This window comes from Scardinius erythrophthalmus (assembly GCF_964197995.2).
Source record: "Scardinius erythrophthalmus genome assembly, chromosome: 19".
Lineage (NCBI taxonomy): Eukaryota > Metazoa > Chordata > Actinopteri > Cypriniformes > Leuciscidae > Scardinius > Scardinius erythrophthalmus.
In genome coordinates, this window is record NC_138239.1 from 33,204,223 (window position 1) to 33,232,037 (window position 27,815).

Consider the following 27,815-nt stretch of genomic DNA (forward strand, 5'->3'; position numbering starts at 1 on the left):
ACCACTGCTTTGTAAACTGTTTATTCGCTGTTTTGCTTTATAATCAGCTATTTAAAATGGATACATGTTTAAAGTAACATTTCAGATCTCACTGGACAGTGAGGAACACATTGACACCTGGGCACATGACAATAGCAGCAGCTCGCAGAATCACACAGGCATCATGAAACACTGTGATTCTTTTTAAACTTTATGTTTGTTGATTCATAAAACAATTTACACTTAAGTCAAAAAGGCTACACAGTATAAGGCTACAATAAATGCTATTATTTATGCATGTAACCAGCAAAAATAAGATATATTGAGTACCAATATTTGTAAGTATTTCGTTTTGCCGTCATGTCCTGGTCTTCTGTTGCACAGGGACAGGGGCATGAACAGGTGACAAAAGAAAAAGAAAAACACAGTGAACCCTGTATACCGAGTCAGATCCTGAATCAAGAGCCAGATTTACTAACAAACCCTCTTTTGGCTTTAAAAAACTACTGTCAGGATCTACTAAGGACACTGAATTTGTCCTGAAAAGGTGTGGACAGGGTTATTTTTGTGGCTGACCTTATTGCATATGCATTTGTAGAAGTTTCCCTTTCAGACGCAGTATTTATGGGGGGAAAGTATTTAAATGAATCATTCAAGTTGATTTACTAATGTTTGCACTAGTCAATTTACTTGTATTTGCTCCATTATTTACAGTACTGCCCAAAATAAGCATGTTAAACCAGACGCTGATTTGCGCTGCTCTTGGTAGATTGCGTTGGTCATTATGGAAATGATCCAGGAGTGTCTGTTCTTTAATTTGTGCGATGTCTGTAGATCACGCACAGAACTTTCCACTCCCATCAGCGCTGTTTTGGAATTGCGCTCTCACGCTAATTTGCCCTGTTTAGTAAATCTGGCCCTAAAGGTCTTCAGTCTGAAGACATTTGCCTAGTAATGTGCTTTTGGTTGGAACTCACATACTACAGAAGAACTTACTGATTGTGTGACAAATAAATTGTCAAAAAACAACCTGGAATAGGTGAAACTGGCTAACTCGCAATGCTTGTCAGAGAAATGTCATTGGGGACTGATGGTCTAGTTTGGAAAGATTAAGTGCTTTCAGCAATAGGGTTCTGACTTGTCTTGTTGAGGTACTCAAGAACAAACACCTGCAGGATCTTGTTGAGATTGCCGATGGCGGTACGATCCAAGTTATCCTCATTGTCATCAAAAGTGTGCCACACCGCAGGGAAAGGAGTCGTAATGAGATGAAGAATCCGGACTCCTGCGAGGGCAGAGAAATGGTGAATGTGATTTCACCAAGTACAACCTCAACATCTTTACTGATCCTGGAACAACATTTCCATCAACCACTCAGATCTGAGGGACAAGTTCACAGTTTATGACAAGTTTAGGCTTACAACAAGGGTTATGTGCTTCTACATCAGTGTTATTCACCTCTCATTTGCCTCTGATTTTAGGCTAAGTTATGGGTAGGGTTGGGTTTAGGGGTAGGGATAAGATTAGGACAACATTTTGAGACAGAAATGTTGTTCCAGGATCAACAAAATATTTTGTCTTGCATGCAAAATCGCAGCGCCTGCAGAGGAATACATAAATAAGGCTTAAATGCCTTTTTATATAAACATTCATATTAATCTCAGCAAGTCTTTTACCTTGGTTGAGAAATGGTATGTGGTCATCCAGAATTAGACCCACATGTAGGCCAGGCCAGAAGTACTGAACCTCATTAGGGTGATTCTGTAGGTGACCGAGCGCATGCAGCCGACGCTCTAGACAACAGTAAAGAGTTTTCCTGTCAATATCAGCTCATTTGGAGTATAACATTTATTATTTTATAAAGGTTAAATGTGCATTCAGTAGTGTTTTTGTTTATGTTGTGCTTGTCAATACGGCAGCCACCTTTGATTATACTGACACCTAGTGGTGTATACTGAGTAACTAAGAAATTATATATAATTTTACCAGTTACAGTATATTTTGCTCCCCTTGTGAGTGTGCTTCATTGTATGGAATGTGCACTTATAGTAGCACACTCCAAAGTACACTCTACTATAAAATATTACTGGAATAAAAAAGCCACTTAAGTGCACATAAAGAGAATGTACTTTTGTGACTAAGAAAAAACATGAAATATTTTACCATTAAGTATATTTTAAATCAGTATGTTTAATCGTGCTTCAAAGAAGTGCACTTATTTGATGTGTTGATTATAGTAGTAGTTAATTATAATTTTAGCTGTAGTATGTAGTTATTAAATAGTACATTTAAAGTTAATATATTTTTCAATGTACTAAATTGCAACTTCATCATTACAAATGTGTAATTACAAGTATATTTAAATACAAATTTCAATAAAAATGACATAAAAGTAGATTTCAGTTGGTCTAATGGTCAGTACATCAGCAGTATCCTCCAACTAAACAATAGAAGTCAATATGAAATTACACATAATAAGGTGGGTCGTTTAGGTGGGTCTGCATTTAATATAACTGCATTTAATTTAAATGTAATCCAATATACATGTAAATTCAAATAAGTGTCATATATTGTCTATAAGTTTGCACATAAGTATATTTTATATTTATTTTTAAAAGTATGCTAAAATGTACTTTTTCCACAAGGGTATGCTAATGAAAATAGCTCTGAATGAAAGAAAATGAAAATCAACTGCACAAAAGCAACACGTTGCAGCAGTGTTTAGTTTTTAAACGAATCAGTGTTTTTGGTAAAAAAAAAAACTAAAAAACAACAACAACAACTGAATGAATGATTCACTGACTCACATATATGAGGAATATGTGAACTGAATCATTCACGTATTTGCATCAATTATTTTCATATGGACATTTGTTTAGACTTATTGTCATCCATAACCAAACCTAACTAAATTTCTCAGAGGAAAAGAAAGAGAAAACGAAAAGAAAAGAACAGAGGAAAAGAAAGGGATATGTGATATGTGACTCAAGAAAAACGGAGCAGAAAAGTTACTAACCAATTTTTTGAAGTTTGGAAAGCCATCGGGTCGTACTAGAGAACTGATTACCAAAGCGAGGATTAGGACCTCCAATCAAGTCCAGCAGAACAAACAGATCCTGGGGAGAAATTGAATGAATTAAGGACTTTAACCAGTTTTGTTGTTTGCTTGCATTCATTTTCTTTAGCCGTACATTCACAATATATGATTATCCAGTTATATATATATATATATATATATATATATATATATATTCTGATACAGTGAACGAGGAAGTATGAATGTATGATTTATCAGTGAATAACAACTTAAATATTGTTCTGTTCCTCACACAAAGTTTAGGAAATCTTATAACATCACATAAGTCATATGGGCCACTTTAATGGTACTTTTTGTATTTGTACAAGCAAAATATCTAATTTTGTAATCCATGGAGGAATGTAAGTTTGGCTGTGTGTCAACTTTTCTTTGTATTAATCTTTGTTGATGAGAGAACTGTACAATGCCGTCGAGCTGGCTGGTGTTGGTGGCTTCTGGTGGATGTGGTGTCGTCGCCATTTTGTGGGCTAGGTGACGAGATCCGTACAGAGAGTCTTCAGAGGTCCACTGATACAGAGCCTCCTCTCCATCAAAGAAGAACAGCTGCAGAGACAGATCTGACCCGGAGTCCTGTGAGGGAAAAAACATATACATACTGCCATCTACTTGTGACACTACAGAATACACACAAATGAAAAACCATTTAATATGTAAATTCATAATCAATCCCATGAATTCCAATCGAATTAATATGGAAGTTGGCACAAAATAAAGCTATACCCTACCCACTGTCAAATACTGTTCTTTACTGAAGGTTAATGCTCTATAGCGTTATATAGCAAAATAATGTTCCACCTATCGAACCGATAGAGTTAACAAAAGCAAATGTGAGATAAAAAGCAAATGCTAAAGCAACAATGCAAGGAACTAAAGTGAATTGTATGTATGTGTTTTGAAGTTTTGCAAAAATGTAGGTAGATGTATTTCCATCCAATGAGCTTGCGTTGCTCCTTCATTTATTCATCACAATCTCTTTAATTTCAATGCTCGTGGTTATGTTTGTAGTGGCAGTGCTTTAAAGGGGGATGGATGTATAAAACTTTTCTAAGAAAATTTTACTATAGACCCTTTTTGCCCCGACTTCACAATTACGTCACAGCGTTAGCTGGAGGCAAAAAAAGTGGAAATTCAATTCAATACAAACCAACACAAATTCGGCTACACAAGGAGCTTTAAATGTCATCTTGTGTTGTTGGGTGCCAGAATCGAGTACAGGCTCCAATGTGAAAATTTTTCACTTAAAGGGATACTTCACCTCTGGGAAGATGAATGTGTATTTAAAATATGTCATTTAAGTAGAAGAAATGTGGAGAAATTTTTGAATTTGGAGCTTTCTAGACTGAGAAAAGCCAGAAAATGTATTTTTGGCTTATGTGGATGAAAGACAACAACTCCCAGAATGCACTTGCTTCGCTGCCTTAGGAGGCCACGCCTACCGGTTAGAGAGCACAGTTGAAAACAACAAGGCTAGCCTAAGTGATGAGTTTGCCAGGGATTTAGAGACCCAAAATGTCCGGGATTCGGCTTTTGCGTTCTACAGTCGCCATTCATCATGTTTACTGTGGCGAGCAGGACGAGGCTGACGGCCGCGGGAGAACGCATCTCTCACGGAGGAGCGGGAATTTTCTTAGCAATGTTAAAACGCACATCAACCGCATCAAACGCACTTGTTTAGCGTCCATGTAAACACTACAGTCAGATTCACCGATCGGAATTAATTCAGTTAGATTGAAACGAGAGGTGTGCATGTAAACAATGAATGGCGACCGTAGAACGCAAAAGCCGAATCCCGGACATTTTTAACAGTCTCGCCCGCCGGACAAGTCCGGGAAAAGGAAGATGGTAACCCCTACTTACTCAGCTTTCTCCTATTATTCAGCTTTCTCCACAGAACAAGAGCATGCTAGCTTAGCTTCCAAAGAAAGACGGCTGATACTGTGTACATTCTGTGAGTGAGATCCCACCCTGTATGGGCGGGTTGAAAACATGCGGAACAACGCCATCTACTGGCTGTAGTCTTTAGCCTCTGGCCAGAAAATCCTCCGATGACGCAAAATGACGATTTTTGCGTCATCGGAGGATTTTTTCCAGACAAAAAATACATAAATCTCTCCTCTCAGGGGGATATGAGGGGGGAAAGCATGGTAATTCGAAAATACTACAGGTTTTCTACTAATACAAAGCTTAATGCTAAATCCTGAAGTAACCCTTTAATGTTTTCTAAACTATTGTGATTATTTGTGAATCATCTGTGATTGTATACACATTGTTGTGATTGATTGTGACTAAACTTTTTGAAGAACCTGTTAAGAAAGTGTGATGGATTTTTTAATTAATCATCACTAACATTTATTTTTCTAGCAGGATTAACAATTATATGCTTTTGAAACCTGAAATGTTTCCAAACACTTTGGTCAAAGTCAGTCAGTGCGTCTGAATAATGCCCGAATATAACAAAAGGGGAAGTGAAACTAGAAAAAATGTTTAAATATATAAACTCATGATTTTGATTAACTCATGACTTTGAATAACAAAGCTTATACCTAGTAACAGAAGGGTTTGCTGAATAAGAACCAATCATATTGTAGGAAAATGATGTGATGAATCATGTCACCTTTGCCATGCTCCTATTCTATAAAAACTGTTGTATTCTTTTTGCTGGTGGGATTCTCTCTGAAATAGGTCTGAGATCCTCCGGCCGTGATTAAAGCATATTTGAAGGCATTGTCTGGAGTCTGTTTAGTTAATGCTGCGCAGAAGGTTATAGGACACTTGAGATCTTATTCTCGAGTACTAGTGTAAAAAGGGACGAGACGATGTCCGACTTGAAGACTGTAGACGCAGTGCTAGAGTATAAATATTATTAAGTGTCGACTGTAGACGCTTGGGTGTCGACTGGAGATGCCAGGTAAACTTAAGTCAGGTGCGTAGGGGAAAATCTACCACAAAAGCATAATCAAGTACATAAAGGTCAAAAATGTATTAGCTGTATCTGGAATTTTTATTTCTAGAAAATATACTCATCTTTAAAATTGTACTGTAATGTCACTCTTTGCATGGTTGTATTCTGACCTTGGCGCTGACTTGGCAGAACTTTGGATCGTACCACAGAAGTCGTGAACGTGACCATTCAGCAAATAGTTATAGGCATCTAAAGATTTATACGCCCTCAGTTTCTCTTTACGCTCATTTTCTATATCAGGTAGGTGTAGATGTCAGGTAAGGCCACTTAACCGGAGCTAATCCTGTCAGATCGTCCATCCATTGAGTGAGTGTGTACGGGTCGGCCAATCTGGTTCTGTCTGTTAAAGTAAACCTTTTTAAATAACAATTGTGTTCCTGGACAGTGAGTGACTTTACATATTAAGATAAAATGAGATTTTCTCTAGTCATTGTTAAAAAAGAAGCTATCAAAACTTGCTAGCCAGGGGAATTGTTTTGCCTCCACCTAAGCTCCGCCCACAAAAAACATCACAATGTTTACTTACTGAAAAGGGGTCTATAAAAACAAGTGACAGTGTTTTTTGCTGTCACCAAAAATTATTTTCTAAAAAATCTAGATATACAGTACATTAGATGATGACCTTACTAATCGACTAGTCAGTTGTTCAACCATGGTGACCCATCCCTATTTTCTGTGTACATTGCCATACCTTCAGGGTCTTTAGTTCGTCATCTTGGGCTCTCGCCAATTCCAAAATCATTGAGCAGGGGACAGCAGAATCTGTTGCTCCGAGAAACTCACGGCCGTCCCATTGTGGTGGGTAGTATTTGGAGTCAAAGTGGCAGGCCAGCACCAACTGACGTTTTGCAGCAGGGTTGAGAGTAGCAATTATGTTGGTAAAGGGAAGTTGGCCGTAAGGAGTATGAGAATAGAAGGCGTCCTCTGTCACTTCCCACCCGGCGTTCATCGAGCCGAGGGTTGATTTAATATGCTGAAGAGAGAGAAACTCGCACACTGATTACACTGTCACATTTAAACATGAACTTTCATACACACACTCACACACACATACTGACCTCCCGAACGTGTTGGCTTCCAGTTGAACCAGGGTACCGCACAACAAGCATAGTCTTCAGGTCTTTCTGCCACATTCGGTCCAGATCGGTATGAGATATGACACTGCTCAGTTCACTGGAGTTCAGTGTGGTTGCTACATGTTTTAGCTGAAGAGAAAATTAATTACAAATTGTATTAATTTATTTATTACACAGTGGGTTTCTGCAGATGCTGCTCATTAATCTTCATCCATATGAGCTTGTGATGTGTATCCACTTTCACTGTTTCTGTGTTGTGTGCATTCGTACTTTTGAGCAGTGTTGTTGTTGAGACCAACATATTCGAGTCTGAGTGAAGTTTCAGACTAGAAGAGTATTTTGTCAGACTGGTTTTTAAGATACACACTGCATCCGAAATCGATTACTTCCCTACAGGATAGTTTGTGAAAAACAGTACGCCAAAAGAGTGGTATGTCCGAATAGTATTTGAAAATCGCTCACGAGTCCATGACAAGACCAAGATCATTGAAATATGGTCCAAGAACATATTTTCATGGTCTCTGTATTTCCATGGACTTGGGAGCATGTGGTCTTGGTCTTGACTCAACCCTCTTCTGGTCTCGACTACAACACTGCATTCACTGTATTCTTCAAGATTATCTGTACAGATGCAATCTTCCCTCTCTCAACAGCACATTGTAAAACATGGAAAAATGGGGAGTGTCAGGTTGAGACAGAATTACAAAAGAAACCCGATAACAGGGTCAGTGGCGTAGTAGAGTGTAAGGCTGGTGGCGTTAGCTTTTGACGAGACCAACTCAAGTTTGAATCTGCCCAATTCTGAACTCATTCTTCTCCATTTTTCCCTTTGCATATCAGCTCAGAAAGGCGATTATATTAAATAAATAAAAAAGTGCCTAATTAATAGTGGGAATAGAGTGTTTAGCAGGTAGGGTTAGGTTAGGGGTAGGTGTAAGGGACAGGGGCAAGTAATGTCCTAATAAGACAGCATTCATTTATGATTTCAATCAATGTAATCATAAACACTGAATATGTTATTATTGCATACTATTTTATAACGTACAGGTACTACAATACACTTGTCACGATTAGATCCAAGAGTTACGAACTGCTCCGAGACACGAAGGTTGAGATCCAAATGCAGCTTTTATTAAAGGAGAACTCCGGTCAATTTTAACATTGAGCTCATTTTTTGGTAAATTTGGAGTGCTGTCAGTACAGAGAACAACGACAAAAATCGGTGTTGCCTACACCGTGTTATCCTCTTTTTTGAGTTTGCACCCTGTTGACTTCAATGGGGCAAGTACTAAACCTGCTTTTATCCTCTTAACATCCTTGATGTGTCATTACAAGTGCACAGCCAATGTGAGTGATTCCTTCAGAGTGATCACGGGTGAATCTGACTGCAGTAGATGTGAAAGATATGAATAAAAATGATGTTATTTCAGCCAGCGCACATACCTGTATTTTCTTCCTGTTTTCGGTCAAAGTCCACTGTAGTCGATTGTCGAGTTCACGCGCGTGATCATAGGTAACTAAACCTATGCGTGTGAACTCGACAATCGATTACTATGGACTTCGACCTCTTCCGACATATTTGTCAGCTTTCCTTTCAGGTATGTCATCAAGACAAAACGACAATTATACTCACAGTAGCTCCAGTAATATTATAGCGGTGGCTTTCTTTAGTTCTTAATGCTGTGACAGGGGAACAACACATGCGCTGAAATTTTTTTCAGATTGCAACATTTAGGGTTCATTGAAATCAACAGAACTATCCAAATCTGAAGTCAAATTGGATTCCTTCGGATTGATGAAAATTAGTCCATGTAAAGTTAACATACCTACTGTTATTCCGAATATCAGCACAGCAGTGATTCGGCTGCAGGTAATCATAGTCGTGCTGATATTCGGAGCAACAGCATAATTTTGAGTCTGATATTGCTTTTATTACACTTCAGTAAGCGTAAAGTAACTTCTTTTATTGATATACCTTTGCATTGCCAAAATAGTTCCAAAGCAGAACGAACCGCTGCATCCCTGAGCACAGTATTTTGAAGAAATCGGCTGATGAATCATTCAATGACTCATTCATAAAGTCACTTGCTGCCACCTACTGGCGTAAAATCCCTACTACTACTTCACAGGAGTAAACGGTAAAGACATTGCTCTGCCAATCACATTTAAAGACCGGAGCTAACTAACTAACACATTTATGTATTTTGACATAACAATAGTGATTAAGGAGCTGTGCTGCAATAAATCCCATACATGCAAACGGATGAACCTAAAAACTACATAAGACCAATTATGTAGTGTTAATTATTAAGTGTTTAATTATTAAATGTATTAACTATTACAAAAATGTGTCATTAAATGTTATAATCGTTGGAGAGCCCTGACTGTAAAACTTTCTCTTATAACAGTTAAATATGCAGACAACTATATATGTACAGTTTGTTTGAACAACAATGGGCAGAAGTAAGTAATAAGTAGTGTGGGGATAATAAGTAGTAATAAGTGATAAGTAGTGTGGGGAAACCAATTTTCGCATGTAACTCAAATGAATACCTCCACTTATTCTAATTCGAATTCTTAAATGTATGCATGACAAACTATAAAATCTCATTGGCTTACAATGAATGAAACATTGCAACTAGTGACGTCCTCTGTGCGCTTCTGTGTCACTTTAATTGTGGTAGCTTTACAACATGCTAACATTTATGTCATGCATAAACTCGAAATTTCTTGTGAATGTGTACAGTTGGCCAGAAGCGATGGTTTACAGTTAAAAGTTTAAAATATTAGAATTTTTCAATTTCATACAACTATCATTTTGTTTCAAAAGACATAGGTTCATCCATTGGGATCGTATGGATTACCATCATGATGGCTGTATGTGTTTTTTGAAGCATCAACATTCTCTTGCATTATATGGATTCTTTTTCTAAAAATCTTTATTTGTGTTCACCTTAAGAAAGAAAGTCATATATATCTGGGATGACATGAGAGGGTGAGTAAAAGATGATTTTTTGGGCTGTACCCTTTAAGGTGGTTGAGACACCGTCCATGAAATGAATCTAGAATGTTCTTTATTAATAATGAGTCATATATTAAAAAGTCTACTCTTTCTCAATCTACAAAGCTGAAAAAAAAACCCAACTTACAATACAACCTAATTCAGTGACTCCCATTACAGTCAGAAAAAAAAAAAAAAAACATGATGACAATACTCTTGCTTAATGGTAATGTTGCAACCAAACTAGTATAGTCTTGTTTGTAGGATAAATTATACACTGCATATGTCTAGAGGATAATTATGTGTTCAAACTACACTATACATGGCAACAGAAGGGTTCTGAAATGAGTCGGCACAGCTGGAGGACATTCACAGAGTCTGAAAGGCTTCTGATTATATGATCTTTCTTGAATAATAATGTTAAGATGGATAGAAACACCTAATTAAACTACATCTGCTTTAAACACGATATTGATCTTCTGATGACATTTCGTTTTGTGTGGTCTCAAAGTCCAATTATTCTTGTGCTGCGATTATTGATTCTGCATGTTTTATTTGAGCCACTTAATGAAAGTAGCTTGTTATGAACAACACAGAAGTAAAAGACATCTGGCAGATCAGATATGTTTTATACAAAAAAGTATGTGTCAAGGTGAGGAAAATAAGATTATAAAAGATTACATTCCACTGTATAATTTGCCCTTTTCAATGATCTGATCACATGCTCAAAAGCAATAGTGCAACAGAAGCATCATTCAAAGAAAATCTCCCCAAATACTGATCGGAATTAATTCAAAAGAGTTTGAAAGTCTATATTAAGATATCCTGCTGATGGATCAATGATGGGGATCTTGCTCCCATAGCAACTAGACAATGGGAGACAGACTGAGCAACATGAACTGAAGTCTAAAGATGCAAGTGACCAGATCTTGTAAAGCCATGAAGCAAATTAACCTTACTTTCCTGAGTCAGTTTAAGTGATCACTGTCACGATTCTATAGGATATTTGAAATTAAAAAGAAGACATGCAACAACAAAAAAACGAATGCATGAATAAAACAGTTTTTCTTTTTGGTATGCATTAAAAACAGACAGATATTCCCTAAGGAAAACACCCTCCCTTCACGAGAAAAATACATAGAATTCATAATTCTAACTCAACATTGTTTAGGTATCTATTCTCTGCCAATTCTCTTAAAAGGAACCAAGCATGCATTGTGTAAAGATTGCTACCTTCTCCTCCTGCCAGGGAACAGTGTCGCAGCTCGTCAGCGTCGCTATGATGCCAATGAAAGCCAACAGTCTCGCGGTCCAGCGTCGTTCGGCCATCTCATCTCCTCAGTTCTGTCCTCACGACGCTCTCTCTCACACACACATACACACTCCACACAACTCCGATCATGTGAGAGAACACTTTACAAACCCTACTATGGCGAACGCCTTGCTTATGAATTTTAATAACGTTCCGTGACGCTCGGCAAACTGATTGGCTGAAAGACAGACATTGCTGGCGTGTTGAAGGCTTAACTCATGAATATTAACTAAAGGCAACCAACCGACGTCAGCGAGGCTTTATTAATATTCATGAGTTACCACTTCGATTCGGCACAAAGAGCCAGCTGTTGTCGAGCGCTGGAGTTTTGTTTTGTTACTTCGCCTTCTTTCCCTGTTCTTAAATAAAGAAACAATTTATATAATATTGATTTGTTTTCTTTGTACTAATGGGTTCTGTATATTACAGGTTCCATTTATAGTTCACCCAAAAATGCAAATATTGTCATCACTTACTCACCCTCAAGTTGTTCCAAACATCTATGAGTTTCTTTCTTCTGTTGAACACAGGATATATCTTAAAGAATGTTGGTAACCAGACAGTAACGGCACCCATTGACTTCCATAGTATTTCCATAGTATTTTATCCTACTATGGAAGTCAGGTAGCCTACCGTCAGCTGTCTGGTTACCAACAATATTTAAAGATAAAAAACATTATAAAATAAAAAATAAAGAATTATAAAGATAATATTATAAACTGGCGCATTTCTACGCCACAAAAAAGCAGAGTAAAATAATTCAAAGCTAACTGTTGTTTATTTTAGTACCATATTAAATTACAAATACTATTTACGAAAACTCTAAAGTGCATATTAGTGATGTTAAAAATAATGGCAGTGATCTGGTGACATGTCCATTTAGCAGGGGATTTTCACCCATAAACAACTGGACTTATAGGACAGTTCGCCTGAAGCAAAATACAGCTATAAAAGAGCTATTGTTATCTCAGTAACTTTTGTTCAGCTGCACCCTCGTGTTACTTAATGTTTCAGATTGTTCTATCCCTTTAATACTCAGTAGTCTTTTCAAAATAAATGTAATAACATTGAGTGGGTTATATCTACATTAATCTCTGGGGAGCGCGTATTATGGAGCTGTTGTAATCACGTGTTACGTGCGCTACACGTGGTCGCACACGCGCGGAAACCCGGAAGTCCTGTGCAGTGTGATTTCTATATACACATAATTGCTCGTCATAATAACTGCTTCTTAATAATAATTTGATATCGAGGTGATTGTTCGTGATGGATGATACCATTTTAAGTTTGAAGACACAGCTCTTGGAAAGAGAGAGAGAGATTACAGCTTTGAAGAAGAAACTTCATCAAATGGAAAAGGTCTGCAATAGTTATTCTGTTAACTCTGCAAATATTCAGATAACAAAGCCTTTGTGTGATTCTGTACCGTTATGCATGTAATGATTTTAACAACGAATATTTAATGCCAATTTATATGTGTTGTTGTATGGAGTGAAAACAGTATCAACAATTTATTTTAAGGTTTAGGTTAGGTCAGACACTTAAATTCTATTACTATTATTTTTCTGAAGATAAAGATTTAAAGGCATGGGTTGATAGAACAGCTCAAATCATTTATTAATTGCTGGACAGAATAATATTTTGAAAGGCACCAGTGTCATATGACAGATAATTATGGTGAAATATATAAGAATATATATAATATATAAGAGCTGAGCATTTTCTTGAAAACTGAAAGGGCTTCTTGTCCCTTTTTTTCAGGGAAACTCAACATTAACAGAGTTACAGGAGAAGGTTACCAATCTTTCACCACTGAAATCAAATGTAACGCTGAGCAATGATGACATCATGAGATACAGCAGGCAGCTTATCCTACCAGAACTTGGTGTTAAAGGTTAAACAATATTTTGACTTTTCTTTTCTTTTCTTTTCTTTTCTTTTCTTTTCTTTTCTTTTCTTTTCTTTTCTTTTCTTTTCTTTTCTTTTCATAAAAATCTTCTTTTCTCCACAGGCCAGGTTGCCATAAGTAATGTATCTGTTCTGGTTGTGGGATGTGGAGGTTTAGGATGTCCTCTTGCGCAGTATCTGGCAGCAGCTGGAATAGGTAAAGTGACCATGTTTGTTTACTATGTTCATAATGCTGTTAAGTAGAGGAGTTTATCTGTACAAGTAAGGTCCTGTTGACATCCGGTATTAAAGGGATTGCTCACCCAAAAATGAAATTTACCCCATGATTTACTCATCCTCAAGTCATCCTAGGTGTATATGACATTCTTCTTTCAGACAAACACAAGTTATATTAAAAAATGTCCTGGCCTTCCAAGCTATATAATGGCAGTGAATGGCCGTTTCTGTTTTGAAGTCCATAAAAGTGCATCAATCCATGATAAAAGTGCTCAACACGGCTCGGGGTGTTCATAAAGGCCTTCTGAAGTGAAGTGATGCGTTCGTGTAAGAAAAATATCCATATTTCATACTTTATCGACTAAAATAACTAGCTTCCGGCAGACGACCGTACGCATGTCTACTTCCCCCGGATTTCCACCAACTGCGGAACGGCTGCGGATCGGCTCCACTGCGTGTCGGCTCCGTGCTTCGCCGTCCTTCAATACCCACCAGGTCCGGATTTGTTGCGGATGACTGACAGCTGAAGTCACGAGGACCCACGAGGACCCACGAGATCTTGCGAATTCACATATGATCGCGCGATATAAGTGCTGAATTGCTGCGGAGCTGTTCGGCATCCGGCAAAAATAGAAGCTCTGCGAATCTGCTCCGGACGGCTGCGGATCGCCGGAGTCGGAATACAGCCGTTCCGCAGTCAGTGAAAATACACACATTGACTTTAATGGAAACCTATTGGATCCGCAGCCGTTCCGGAGCGGATCCGCAGCCGTTCCGCAGTTGGTGGAAATTAGGGGTTACACCACAAGAGTAAACAGTGACGCATGTATGACATAGGATATAAGTTTAGAAGCCTCTCGCGGTTCAAACAAACAGGGCTCGGCAACATTCAAGCTCCTCCGACATTTCTCTTTAAAAATTGTCATTTTAGACTTCTAATTCGTGACTGGTGTTTTGTTTTGCTCTATCCTCTGCGCTTCCGCGGTCGCTCTTTCGCCGTAAATTGATGCGTACAGCCGTCTGCCGGAAGCTAGTCATTTTAGTCGATAATGTTTTAAATATGGATATTTTTCTTACACTAACAAATCGCTTCACTTCAGAAGGCATTTATTAATCCGCCAGAGCCACGTGGAGCACTTTTATGATGGGTGGATTCACTTTGATGGACCTCAAAAAATATACGGCCTTTCACTGCCATTATAAAGCTTGGAGGAGTCAGGACATTTTTTAATATAACTCCGATTGTATTCGTATGAAAGAAGAATGTCATATACACCTAGGATGGCTTGAGGTTGAGTAAATCATGGGCTAATTTTCACTATTGGGTGAACTGTCCCTTTAAGAAGCGTTTTCGTCAATCCGATCACAAGTGGACGACACTAATGAAGATGTAAACGGGGTCTAAAATGGCCACTTCCAGAGGTAGTCGAAAAATGCAAAATGCGTTTGAACAGCCACAAAAGACCGCCTTCTCCGGGATGGATTAAAACACCAGGTTTAAGACAATGTGTCTCCCTTGTCTACTTGTGATCGACCAAAACGTATTTTAAAACCAGGTGTAAACAGGGCCTAAAACATTTTGAGCTTGTCCACATTCGACCACTTCCAGAGTTATTGCATTGGTAGTGTAGATGCTTATGTGGTTAAATCATTGGTTACAAGGTAGTTTGTGACGTCAGAAAGCGATTTCAAACCGTGCTTTTGAGTCTTTGGTTCACTGCAGTTTTAAGGAGAAAATACTCAGCAATGGTGTCGACTTATGAGTTTACACATGGTTTGTCTTAAAGCATATTAAAAACACCACATATACATATAAACAGCATTAAAAACTTGATTTTCACCACAGGGGGACTTTAACAAATTAACAAACACAACTTTTGATTTTAAGAATGCATTAGTAAATGTTGTAATTACCATTGAGTAAGACTAACAAGTGCTGTTGTAATATTATTAATTCATGTTAACTAAATAAACCAATGTTAACAAATTAAACCTTATAGTTTGAATAGTTTAAATTATATATACACTACCAAGTAAATAATAATAATAATAATAATATAGTAAAAAGAATAATAATACTATATGATGCATTAAATGGATCAAAAACATGCAAATATTTACATTGTTACAAAAGATTTCTATTTCAAATAAATTATGTTCTTTTGAACTTTCTATTCATCAAAGAATCCTGAAAATAATGATACCACAAAAATAATAATAAGCATTATTAAATTCTAATAATATATGACAATATTACTGTTTTTAGATCAAATAAATGCAGCCTTGGAGAGCAGAAGAGACTTCTTTCAAAAGCATTAAAAAAATCTTACTGACCGGGAACTTTTGAACAGTAGTGTATAACAAACATATTCAGCTGTAATAGTTAGAGAGGGTCTATTTTTTAAATTAACTTTTTAATTTAAGAGAAATGCACACAAAACAGAAGTTACCATAGTTACCAGTCTACAGTAAACGCTAAAGTAGAAGAGATGAAGACTGAATCCGCTGTTCATAATGGGTCCCGTGAAAACCTTCAAATCTCATTTTAGTTTGTGTCCCAAAGCAAACACTTGCATGAAGACACAGCTGTAATTGTTCTATGGCACTAGTTGGCAGTTGTTAATGTAGTTTGTGTTTTCAGGACGTTTGGGCCTGTTGGACTATGATGTGGTGGAACTGAGTAACTTGCACCGACAGGTGCTTCATTCAGAAGTGACTCAAGGTCAGCCTAAAGCCCTGTCTGCCGCCCAGGCCATCAGCAGGTACCATCCTACCTCACGAAACCAGCACAGGTGAACGACTGAAGGACGGAGAGTTGACTGCTTGTGATCTCTTCCAGGTTGAACTCCACAGTTCAGTGTGTTCCCTATCACCTCCAGCTCTCCAGAGAGAACGCCATTCAACTCATTCAACAATATCCACTCATGAAATGCAATTGAGAAGTTAATCTTGAGCTTTTCTGTTCTGTACAGTGCAAAACCCATTTATTTGTCTCCTTGACTTTGCATCTTCATGTATGACATTGTGGCAGACTGTTCAGACAACGTTCCTACACGGTACCTCGTGAACGATGCCTGTGTCCTGGCCGGCAAGCCTTTAGTGTCAGCGAGTGCTCTACGAGTGGAAGGACAGGTGAGCTCATCTATTCAATATCTCAATCAAACCTGCAGACAGTGAGCTGTACATTGATATTTGAAGTCTTTATTTACAGTGGTCGCAAGTATTTGGATTCTTTTACACATTCTTTTAAAGGCACATTATGCAAGAGTATACCTTAAAATAACAGCTTGGAAATCATTTTGATGGTAAACGAACTCGTAGGGCGAATCATCCCGATAGCAAAGCAGAAATCCCGCGAGAATCACAACTTGCTTTACGGCACGACGTCACATGCATCAACAACATATGAAGCCGCCTCTGTGGAAGACACTAGCACGCATTTCAGACGTGAATCATGGCAGAGTCGACGAAGAAATAGAAGAAAGCGCGGTCGAAAAAGAGTGCAGAGACGGCTCTGCGTGAGTGGTATTTACGACAGTAACGTTAAATACAAGTACTCCACAGCGACTCTAGGGGTCGCTGTTTGAGAAAAACGGAAACTGCATAGTGTGCCTTTAAAGGGACAGTCAGCCAAAAATGAAATACTGTATATTTGTATATTTATCTATACTGGAAGTCAATGGGATGCAATGCTTTTTTGACATCAACATTCTTTAAAATATCTTTATTTGTGTTACGCAGAAGAAAAAAAGTTGAGAGAAAGTACAAGAATGCTGAAAGAAATGAGTTTTAGTGTGTGTATAACACAGATACCAATACTGCAATCTTGATTGTCTCCCAATACAGTGAAGTGAAGAGTTTCCATTTTAACTTAAGTTTAACATCCTAATATACTGTCTGTTCCTAAAATTAAGTTGCCGTTTGTCTTTAGAAAACCAGGAATATAGTGCATGAAAACGTTTATGGTGCATTTATAATACCTTTTTAACCACAGACACAATTGTTCATCCACTGACTTTTCACAAGAGTAAAGGGGCAGCTTTTTTATTATTTAGAAGACTTTTTATTTTATTTTTTGCTACCTAATTTTAGTGTGAATTGTTTTGAATAACACTTTTGATTAATTTAATGCAGCCTTTCTGAATAAAAGTATGAATTTCTTTCAAAAAAAAAAAAAAAAAAATCTTACTGACCCCAAACCTTTGAACGAGAGTATATATGCAGTATGTAGTGTGTGTTTTTTTAATTGGGAGATTTTGATTATTTCAATGTTTTCTCTTGTAGCTCACGGTGTACAACTACAGAGGAGGGCCGTGTTACCGGTGTTTGTTCCCCTCTCCACCTCCTCCTGAGACTGTCACCAACTGCTCTGATGGAGGCGTCCTGGGAGTGGGTCAGTCTGACTCTACTCGACCTGATTATACTCCATAGCTTCTTCCTCTTCATCATCATCATCTTCTTCTCATCATTCTTATCCACAGTGTTCTGTATTTATTTCAGCCAGAACTACTTGCTTATTATACAAACTTTGTTTTGTAGATAGTTTCAGCCTTCTGTAGTGGTTTGTTCAATTTAAAGAGGACCTATGCCCTTTTACAAAGTCTTGATTTTGTTTTGGGGTTCTGCTAGAATAGGTTTTCATGCGTGAAAAAATTCCTTATTTTTCACATATTTTACATTATTGCATCTCCTCTCTTCCCAGTTTGTCAGTAACGCTTTTAGTTTCCTGCATGTCTCTATGAAGCCCCTCCTTCTGTGCTCTGATTGGTCGGCTGGACCAGTGTGTTGTGTTTGGTCAACCGGTTCGAGTGTATTTCGGAAACACACTATTAATGAGATTTAACACACTACCAACGCAACTCAACCAGGCCCCGCCCCTTTTTTGTATGCCTTGTGCAGGAATGATTAAAATGATGTGACATTTACGTTCCTGGAAGAAAACTCGAGACTACAGTGACACTGATATAGAAAATAACTCCCGCTGGAGGGACTTTGTAACTTTCAGAGCTTTTTCATCCTCAAACAGCAACATTACACACTAAAGAAAGATGAACACGTGAAAAAGCATAATAGGTCCTGATTAAAGTAATTTAAGAAGGAAGTTTGAAATTGACTGGCATTTGCATACTAAATTGCAGTTGGTCTTCTTTCTTGCATTTAATTCCATACTGAATTTTGTATGGCGTATGTTGAGTGTCTTGACAAAAACAGTCTCTCTCATTTACTTAAAACTGAATCCTAAGTTCTTTGCTTGTCTAAAACAACAATACTGTTTCTTTTTTACTGCAGATCTTACCTCAAAAAAACTATTTTTAAGTTATTTCTGACTTTAAAAAAAGTGAATATGAATTCTTCTTCTGTAACAATCCCATAATCCCATAATTATAAGTTTATGTTACAATGTTCTGCATTGTGGATATGACTGTGAAGTGACTTGTTTTGATACTTGCAGTGCCTGGTATAATGGGTTGCCTTCAAGCATTAGAAGTTCTGAAAATTGCGTCCGGTCAAGGATGTATCCTTTCTACACTTAAGGACATCCTAAACTGAAACAGTTATGCTTTTAAGCTCACTTATTACCAAACTGTAGGCAGAACGTAATGAAGGAACTCCTTAACTGGTCTGTTCAGCCTCATTTGAGCAGCAGCTGCTGATGTTTGATGGCCAGGAGGGGCGTTTCCGGTCCATACGTCTGCGGGCCAGGCAGATCGAGTGTGTGGTGTGTGGAGAGAAGCCCACGCTCACTGAGCTCCAGGACTATGAGCAGTTCTGTGGCTCTGCTGCTACGGATAAGGTCTGAGCATGAGGAAATCTCACACTTTCCTTCCTATAGTCATCCTTGTGTGTGTGTCAATGATGCAAACTAATCAGCTGTGGTTAAACGTCCACAAGGCGTCACTGTCACACACTCATTATGGAGAGTGTGTTTTGCAGAGACATGCTTCTCTTGAGCTTTGAAAAGCATGCAGTTATTCAATTCATACACATTCAGTGTAACTGTATTATTAAACTTAGGGAAAGAAAACTCCTTTCAGCCATGGCAAATACATTCAGTCAAAAATCAACTCCAAAACCAAAAAGGTTTAAGGTCACCTGATCAGACATGGCCTACATCTTGGTTTAAACGTTGTGTGATGAAATCCAGTGCTGATTTATTCTCAGTTATTTCTGTTTTATTTCATTTACAGTGTCGGAGACTGAATCTTCTAACCAAAGAACAGAGAGTCTCTGTGCAGGTAGTACAGTGATTTGTCATAATTCTGGGCATGCAGAGGAATGTAATAAGGGGTGTTTAAATTTCCATTTGGTAGTTTAGATGATATCTTTAGCAGAACCGCTCTATGTTAGCCAGTTCATTACTGAGCATTGTGGAAGTGTGTAGCTGGTCATTATATAAAGCAGATCTGATCTGTCATCTTGAATTTCTGTGCAGCTTCCTTCCTCAAATATTGCACATTATATAATATTTGTCTTTCATTGCAGGAGTACAGAGCCATTTTGGACAGCTCAACCCCTCATCTCCTCCTTGACGTTCGACCCAAAGTAGAGGTGGACATTTGCCATCTGTCAACCTCAATCAGTATCCTTTCCCATGATCTCTCTTTAACAGTTTACTTTTGGACGTTTGCTTCATTAAAATATACAACAGAAACTCTACATGTTTGTCAGTGCACTATGGAGTTTCAAATTTTCCTAAATTACCTTTATGATTAATGTTGTAGTGGATTAACTTTTTTTTTTTTTTGAAGCTTTTCATAATATCTACTCTCGTTAGCTACACTACAGTTGTCAGTAATTGTAAAACTCATTTTTGATCACCAAAATTACATATTTAAAAGTTGTTTTCTGTGAAAAAAATTCTTCATGCCTTAAAATAACTTGAATATAACTCTATACCCTTGCTTCATTTAGTATATGTGGAACCATGAATATGCAAATTAGCCCCGCCTCCACTCACTCACACCAGCTCAGAGATTCACTCGATGGATCCACTTTACTGAAGTAAACGCTGCACAGTTGTATCGCTCACAATGTATGATTACACAATATGATTAGTCTTTTGTTTGACTATGTAATCAAACATCTAATAATGTGTTACACAAACTATGTTCCTGTTCGCCATCTCAGTCTACCTTTTTAAAATCAGTATCCTTAGCGAAGTAATGAAGCAAACTAAATGATTTTAAACTCTGTTTTCCATTTGATATACACATTTAGATTCATTTAGATTAGCAATGTTTACACATCAGGCCCCAGGTGACCACATTTAGTCGCTTGGCATAAAGTCAAGTCGAGTCACCTTTATTTATATAACGCTTTTTACAATACAGATTGTTCAAAGCAGCTTTACAGTGATAACAGGAAAATAATTCAACAAAGTTTGTTTCCAGAAGAAAATAGCGTTATAGTCCAGCTTAAGTAAGTTCAGTGATGTCCCCAACTAAGCAAGCCAAAAGCTGATGGCAACAAAGGCGAAAAAAGGCGACCAAAACTCCATCAGTGACAGAATGGAGAAAAAACCTTGGGAGAACCCAGGCTCAGTCGCTCAGTTCTCCTCTGGCCAACGAGCGAACAGTGTATGATTATGATTCAGGCAGCATTACAGGTCAGAATAAACACTTGTTCATTTCTCATGCTCTGGTTTGGAGGCACTAACACTCGTCTCACTGCTGCTGACGTTTCTTCATTCTTCATATTTAGTGTGAGATTTAGTAAAAATCAAGTTAATTCCTTCAGTTTAAGTTTCTTACCTTGCATGACAGACATTCCACTTGCTAGTTTAGAGGATAAAAAGGCTGAGCACATCACACTTTTAAAAGATGCAATTAGTAATCTCAAACAACAGACCAAATCTCAAGTCCCAGGTAAGAATCTTTTTTTGTTATATGCTGTTTTTTGTGATCAGTGTTTAACACTCCCTTCTCCTGCACCTCAGTTCTTTCTGCTCAAATAAACGTGGTGCAGAAACACTAAACGTCACTATGCTCAGGCATGAACATTGATGGTGTTGAGCCATACATAATGATCCTATCTTTATCCACAATAATCGCTCGTCTGTATGCCATCGGTTTTCTCAAGAAAGTCATCAGAAACAGCTGGCCTCGTGGTGAATAATCAAGTATTTTTTAGATTTGTATATTTCGATTTTTTTAATGAGATGTGAATCTATTTAAACTAATTGGATAAGTCCAGTCATTTTATGAAAAAAGGTTGAACAAACTGCAACAGAAGCAAACTCAACTGATTTTGTATCCTCAATATGTCCTGAGTAAGGAAAAAAAAAGCCCTGAAGAATCCCATTAGGGGAAAGCTTAGAAAAAGACCCAAATATAGCCCATTCATACGCCTATTCATTCTTTTTCTCACGTGAATAGAGTAAAAATTTTAACCTTTAGATATCACCATGAACATTACTGAGTTGATTACTTACATCAAGACAAACAAAAAATGTATTACAAGTTTTTTTGAAATTGTTAACATGGACAAACGGCGCATAATCTAATTATGTTTGTGCTAATTTGCATAAATACCACAACAGATCTAAACATTGGGTCTAGCCAGGTGAAAATGTCTTGTTGAATCTTGTTGACACATAACAGTAAAATACTTAATGTTAAGGTCTGAATGGAACCCATTTAGGCTACCCATGAGCATTAATACATGGAGGCAGGAAGAAGTACTTTAGAAACCAGCCTTTATTAATTTTTAAGAGATTGGGTTTGGGGCTGGGTCCGTGGGACTGTTTCTGGGGGACGAGTCTGAGGGAAGAACAGGAGACAATGGTAAGGAGAATGCAGAAGACAAAAGGTAAGTCAAATAAAAAGTGAATCCCCAGAAACCGTCCCACAGACCCAGCCCCAAACCCATATATATATATATATATATATATATATATATATATATATAGAGAGAGAGAGAGAGAGTAAATGAGCTTGAATAGAGTGAATCAGATAACTTTATCTGTGTGTTTACCTTTATTGTATTGTAGTGTTTGTGGTGTGCAAACTTGGCAATGACTCCCAGAAGGCAGTTCAGCTCCTGGAGAACATGTCTGGCCTTGAAACTGAACAGATCACGGTGAAGGACATCAGTGGAGGATTGATGGCCTGGGCCAAGAACATAGACCACTCTTTCCCTCAATACTGACTCTTTCATGAACAAAAGCAATAAAGTTCTAATGATTTTCACTTTGTCTATTTATTTCATTTATGCTATATTTTGTTAGATTTTTTTATGGCACCTCATCACTCCCCTGCATTTTTGTGTTTCAGTGCATCTTTTAATGTGTGTAATATAATCAGATTTCTCCATTTTCCAGTTATCACTATCCCATGGTACATTTTATACAGTACACCTGTAGTGATAATTTATAATATAATTGTGATAAGGAGTTTACATACACCTTGCAGGTGTGGAATATACTAAATGTTATATTAATATATGTGACCCTGGATCACAAAACTAGTCACGAGTCGTACGGGTATATTTGTGGCAATAGCCAGCAATACATTGTATGGGTCAAAATCATTAGGATATAAAAGATCATGTTCCATGAAGATATTTTGTAAATTTCCTACCTTAAATATATAAAATATATATTTTTGTGAGTGGATGCAGCACAATCGTAAATATAAATGGAAGGTGATTTTCTGAATGTTTCTTTTTTTTGCACCCTCAGATTTTAGATTTTCAAATAGTTGTATCTCGGCCAAATATTGTCCTAACAAACCATACATCAATGGAAAGCTTATATATTCAGCTTTCAGATGATGTATGAATCTCTATTAAAAAAAACAAAAACTTTTAGCTATAATGACTACTTAATTGTAGCTATCATTACAAATATTATACAATACAGTCATACAGGTATATGATTATACAGGTCATTAGTTAATGTGTAGTAAAATTATTAGAAATTTAATGCATGAACCCCCCCCCCCCCCCCCCTCATTTTTATATTTCAATGAACTACTAAACCCTTCCGTTTACATAATAGTAATATATTTGTGATCAATGCTATAATTATGATGAGCAAGAACAGCTTGAGCTTTGTGGACAATCACAGATAAAGGCCGGCGCTACAATGTATCATTCAGGACTCTATAATGCTATATTGCGTCATAGAGGCCGTGGAATGACGCCGCTAGAGGGCGCGCACACGCGGAATACTCACATAACGGAAACTGCGCGTGAGAGACATGCGCGTACGCCAGTGAGAGAAAGAAAAACATTTCTGCACTTTTGAAGCTCAACTTCACTTCTTCAGCTCGACAGACCTGCCATTTCCTTCAGCCTTTACTTTCTCTGTCTGTGCGGCGTTCGTTATTTGCCCGCGGAGATGGAGAGCACATACTAAGACGCGTGTAATGTGACATGAGAAGAGGTTAGAAAGTTTTCAAATCGAGCTCATGTAACGGAGCCTGTAACCGAGCGATGGTTAACTGGCTAAATGAAACACCAGAAGCTTTAAAAAAGAAACCCCGAAGCTTTCAAGTCCTCGTTTTCCATTGATAGTAAGCTTAATCTCTTCACTTGTCAGGGAAACGCCTTTCCAGCATTAAAGGTATGTGTTCCTCTCTTTCCCTCCTCTGTTCAGTGTGCTTATTTCGTCTTGAGAATCAGTTGTTAAGGATGCATGGTGATAAAGCTCGAACAAAGACATTGTATAACTTGTTTTGCTGGTATTTGTGGTCTTGTGCCAGTTATGCGATCTAGAGTGGGAGGGTCTCCAGATGTGTTTCCAGATGTGAGCTGGAGTTCTTCATAGCAAAAGACAAAAATGTGCAAAACTCCTCCAGAAAACAAGGAGTTTGAATTTGATATTCAATAACTTGCTATTCTTATAGATAATGGCCGAATGAATGAGTTCTGTAGGTCCCAGTCAGGGACTTGTGGAAGAAAGACTGAAATTAATCTTTTTTTGTTTCGAACAGATATGAGGAGCTGGATTACAACGGAAAGCACTTTGTCAAGCATCATGCTGGCATCCTGATCGCTCAGCCGTGGAGTGACACTATCAATTCAACATGTGCTGGATAATGCACAGACGGCCATGAATATGCCATATTCATATATGAGAGGGTGACGTAGTGAAAAATAGGCACCTCATTCCTTGCTCCAATTCTGCTGCCTCGTACACCACGGGTTGCACATGACTGTGCCAGTTCTGTTCACCTGCCTTAGGACAGAATAACATTGTGTTTGATTAAAAACACGACCTGTTCCCTCATCGGATATCGGCCACGGTTTCCAAGCTTGTCCGTTTTACACAGTTTACTCTCGACCTGTGGAGGTAACTAATGTCTGCCAGTAGTAGCACCTCTCCTCTGACCTTACCTAAACCCTTCGTCCACTCTCAGCATCAGACTGCCCCCCCGACCCCCTCTCCATCCCCCAGCCCTCCGGTGCCACTCTACGTCCGCCTCTCCAATGGGAATCACAGTGTCCCGAGCCCCACCAGCTCCCTTCACGGAGGAGTGTCCTTCCTCCTTCAGATCGGACTCACCAGGGAGATGGTCACCCTGGAGCCTCACGATCTGTCAATCAATTCTGTCAAGGATTTGGTCTGCTCCATAGTCGATCAAAAGGTAATAAAGTTTTATTTGTGTGATGATCTCTCACTTTCATCAAGAGTCGTACTGAATCTTGCCTGGTCACACATCACAACATCATTTGAAAGAGTGTCCCTATCAAATCCCTACACATAGCCTACTGTGTTCTTGCTTAATATTTCGAGCACATGATTATTTATGAAATTGAATTCTCTTAATTTTTCTAAAAGGGTGAGACTAATTGACTGATGTGAGTTTATTCCTGTAATCGTCAGGACGTTGATTTAGGTGGATGAGCATGAGGAGCATTAGTGATTGATTAAAGAACACATTTTCATTCAATCTCATCTAAATCTGCTTTGATCCACAAACACGGCAGATGAGGTGGGATGTGTGTGTTGTGCAGCACATTTCCGCTGGTCAGATGGATAGGGCAATGGCTGGGAATTTTTATCCTCAGTCGTAATAGTATTATTACGTAGTATTACAGTAAACATCTTACTGGAATGAAATGGTTACTTTAGTAGTAGTTTGAAGAGAGACTGAATGTTTGAAGAATGTTGAAAGCTCTGTGGTTACTAGGGTGTTGCAAGGCCATTTCCATGGTGTGTTAGTGGTTTCTAGGACAATTCTAACTAAGTAGTTTAGACGTGAGAGAGAGAGAGAGATACTGATGTTGTGTTGATAGTTGATTAGATTGAAAAGGTCTTATCTGTCATTGACCTATAATATGTTTTAGTGTTGTTTGCATTAAATGTCTTCAATTGTTGTGACGTTATAGTTACATATAGGCATACATGTGTTATTGTTGATCAATTTAATATTTTTATATTTTAAACAGAGGTCTAGTGTTTTGGAAACACTATTATGGTGTGGACAAGTAGAACACAGTGACACAGTACAAGCACATCTTTACCCTACGATGTGCTTCATGAGATTGTGTGTCTCAGTGTCTGTGTGATGCATGAGGCAGATAAGTGCATGCGTGTAAAAATCTGTTAGAACGGAAACACACTTTTTCAATCAGACAGTAACCAAGAAGTTTTAAGCTTTTCTTGAAATAATGTCACATTTGAAACATTTACATTTACATTTATGCATTTGACAGACGCTTTTTTCCAAAGCGACTTACATTGCATTTCAAGGTATACATTTTACATTCTTATCAGTTCATTTAGGTGCATTTTCATATTGAAAATATATATATATGAAGAGTTCAGATGCAAAAGCCTCTAAGTGCCATCTGAAATTTTCTTCTAGAATGATCATTTTTATCAAGCTCGTATATTTAAGTTCAGTAGTTCCACTTAAATGACAATTAATAGGTCATTTTCATTGCTATTTAAGTGAAATTACTGAACTTAAATATACAAGCTTGATAAAAATGATCATTCAAGAAGAAAATGTCAGATGGCATCTGAACTCTTCATTTATATATATATATATATATATATATATATAGTGAAATTGTAAATAAAATTATATAAAAATTATCTTAAATAAATCATATATATCACATGATTCAGAAAATCTAGAAGGTCTATTCTGGCCTGGATCATTTTAATTTGGTCAGATATGAAAAAAAAAAAACATTAGACTGATCAACACTTTGTGTCAGAACAGGCTGAAGGACTGTGCCAAATGTGTTTAGCTGTGTGTGAATGTAAATGCTAAATGGTCTGCAAAGTCGAACGTGCACAATAAATTTAGTTCTACTCTCCCAAAAGAAAGAATCAACTCTGAACATACGAGTCGTCAGGAATTCCAGTCTCGCTTCCATGATACGTAACATGGGTAACACATTTGCATAATGTCCACCTATGGTTTTTCAACATGTTTTTGAAGAACATCTTCTACCTTTATAAAATTAATCTAAATATTATTTCGTTTCTATATGTTGTCGAATATGGTTTTAGGACTCTACAAGAAATTAATATATCAAAAAGGCAAAAGCAGATCTCGCGGAAGTGAGTGGCGTGACTGGTTGAGGACCAGCATCTAAGAACTCATTTGACACTCATTTAATGCATGTTCACTCAGACGTCGGTGAAAAGATTAAATGTAGATGTCTTGATTAAAGCATTCTTTGGCATTAGGGGTTGTTCACACAGAACGTGTTTTTCCATTCCACGCTGCTACTTTTCCATTGTTTTTCAGTGTGAACGCACTAGCCGTGCGTTCAACTGTTGCGTTCGCGTCTCGCGCATGACACAGCGTTCTCAAAACGCAGCACTCCAGTTAAAATAAGTTAAACTAAAACGCGCCTCGAGACCTTGCGCTTTCCCCCGTTCCACTCCCCGCGTTGGGCGTCTTGAGTTTTCGCTTTAAAAAATTATGCATTCTGTGTGAACCAACTCCTGAGCGTCTATCATAAGTTAAGATGCAGATTTTTGTGCTGTGTTTTTAAAATTTATCATGAGTTCTGAGCGTTCTCACGTAACTCTGTCCTCATTCATTTGTATGTTCATCTTTTTGTTTGGGCTTTTTAATATTAGGATTTTGTTTAAAATGCTCTACCAGCACCACCCTGCAATATCAAGCCACGCCCCATTAAGCCCCGCCCCCAGCACCCCCCTGATAAAATATGTTCCCGTGGCTATGGCTGCCCGTGAACAACGTCTACTCTGGCCTGCCCTCAAACGCTGTAGCTGGTGTTGTGTACATGTCGAGAGGACACTGTTTTCTGCGCTGCGAAAGTAAACTATCTTTGTA

The 27,815-nt window shown here is 37.9% G+C and overlaps 3 protein-coding genes across 4 annotated transcripts in view; 2 read left to right on the forward strand and 1 right to left on the reverse strand.

Annotated features, from left to right (window-relative positions):
* Positions 1-11,604, reverse strand: qpct (glutaminyl-peptide cyclotransferase). Of its 2 annotated transcripts, XM_081347269.1 has the most exons (8): positions 11,349-11,604; positions 7,097-7,243; positions 6,730-7,011; positions 3,479-3,646; positions 2,996-3,095; positions 1,656-1,772; positions 1,149-1,264; positions 1-352 (listed from the first exon to the last, which is right to left on the reverse strand). In XM_081347269.1, the coding sequence occupies exons 1-8, from the start codon at positions 11,442-11,444 to the stop codon at positions 338-340; spliced, it is 1,041 nt and encodes a 346-aa protein (XP_081203395.1). In that variant the 5' UTR covers positions 11,445-11,604; the 3' UTR covers positions 1-337. The 2 variants fall into 2 exon arrangements, with proteins under 2 accessions (XP_081203395.1, XP_081203394.1); XM_081347268.1 differs by lacking the exon at positions 1-352 and having other exon boundaries at positions 944-1,264.
* A 966-nt stretch (positions 11,605-12,570) lies between these two features.
* mocs3 (molybdenum cofactor synthesis 3) lies at positions 12,571-22,738 on the forward strand. The gene is made up of 13 exons (XM_081394291.1): positions 12,571-12,786; positions 13,189-13,321; positions 13,439-13,531; positions 16,193-16,313; positions 16,391-16,482; positions 16,583-16,683; positions 17,836-17,944; positions 19,004-19,066; positions 19,182-19,345; positions 19,740-19,787; positions 20,035-20,131; positions 21,315-21,416; positions 22,541-22,738. The coding sequence occupies exons 1-13, from the start codon at positions 12,694-12,696 to the stop codon at positions 22,696-22,698; spliced, it is 1,374 nt and encodes a 457-aa protein (XP_081250417.1). The 5' UTR covers positions 12,571-12,693; the 3' UTR covers positions 22,699-22,738.
* A 953-nt stretch (positions 22,739-23,691) lies between these two features.
* Positions 23,692-27,815, forward strand: part of prkd3 (protein kinase D3) — an 82,653-nt gene continuing 78,529 nt past the window's right edge. The window contains exons 1-2 of the mRNA XM_081347630.1: positions 23,692-24,115; positions 24,486-25,139. Of these exons, the coding sequence (XP_081203756.1) occupies positions 24,852-25,139 (288 nt within the window). The 5' untranslated portion in view covers positions 23,692-24,115; positions 24,486-24,851. The remainder of the gene's footprint in view (positions 24,116-24,485; positions 25,140-27,815) is intronic.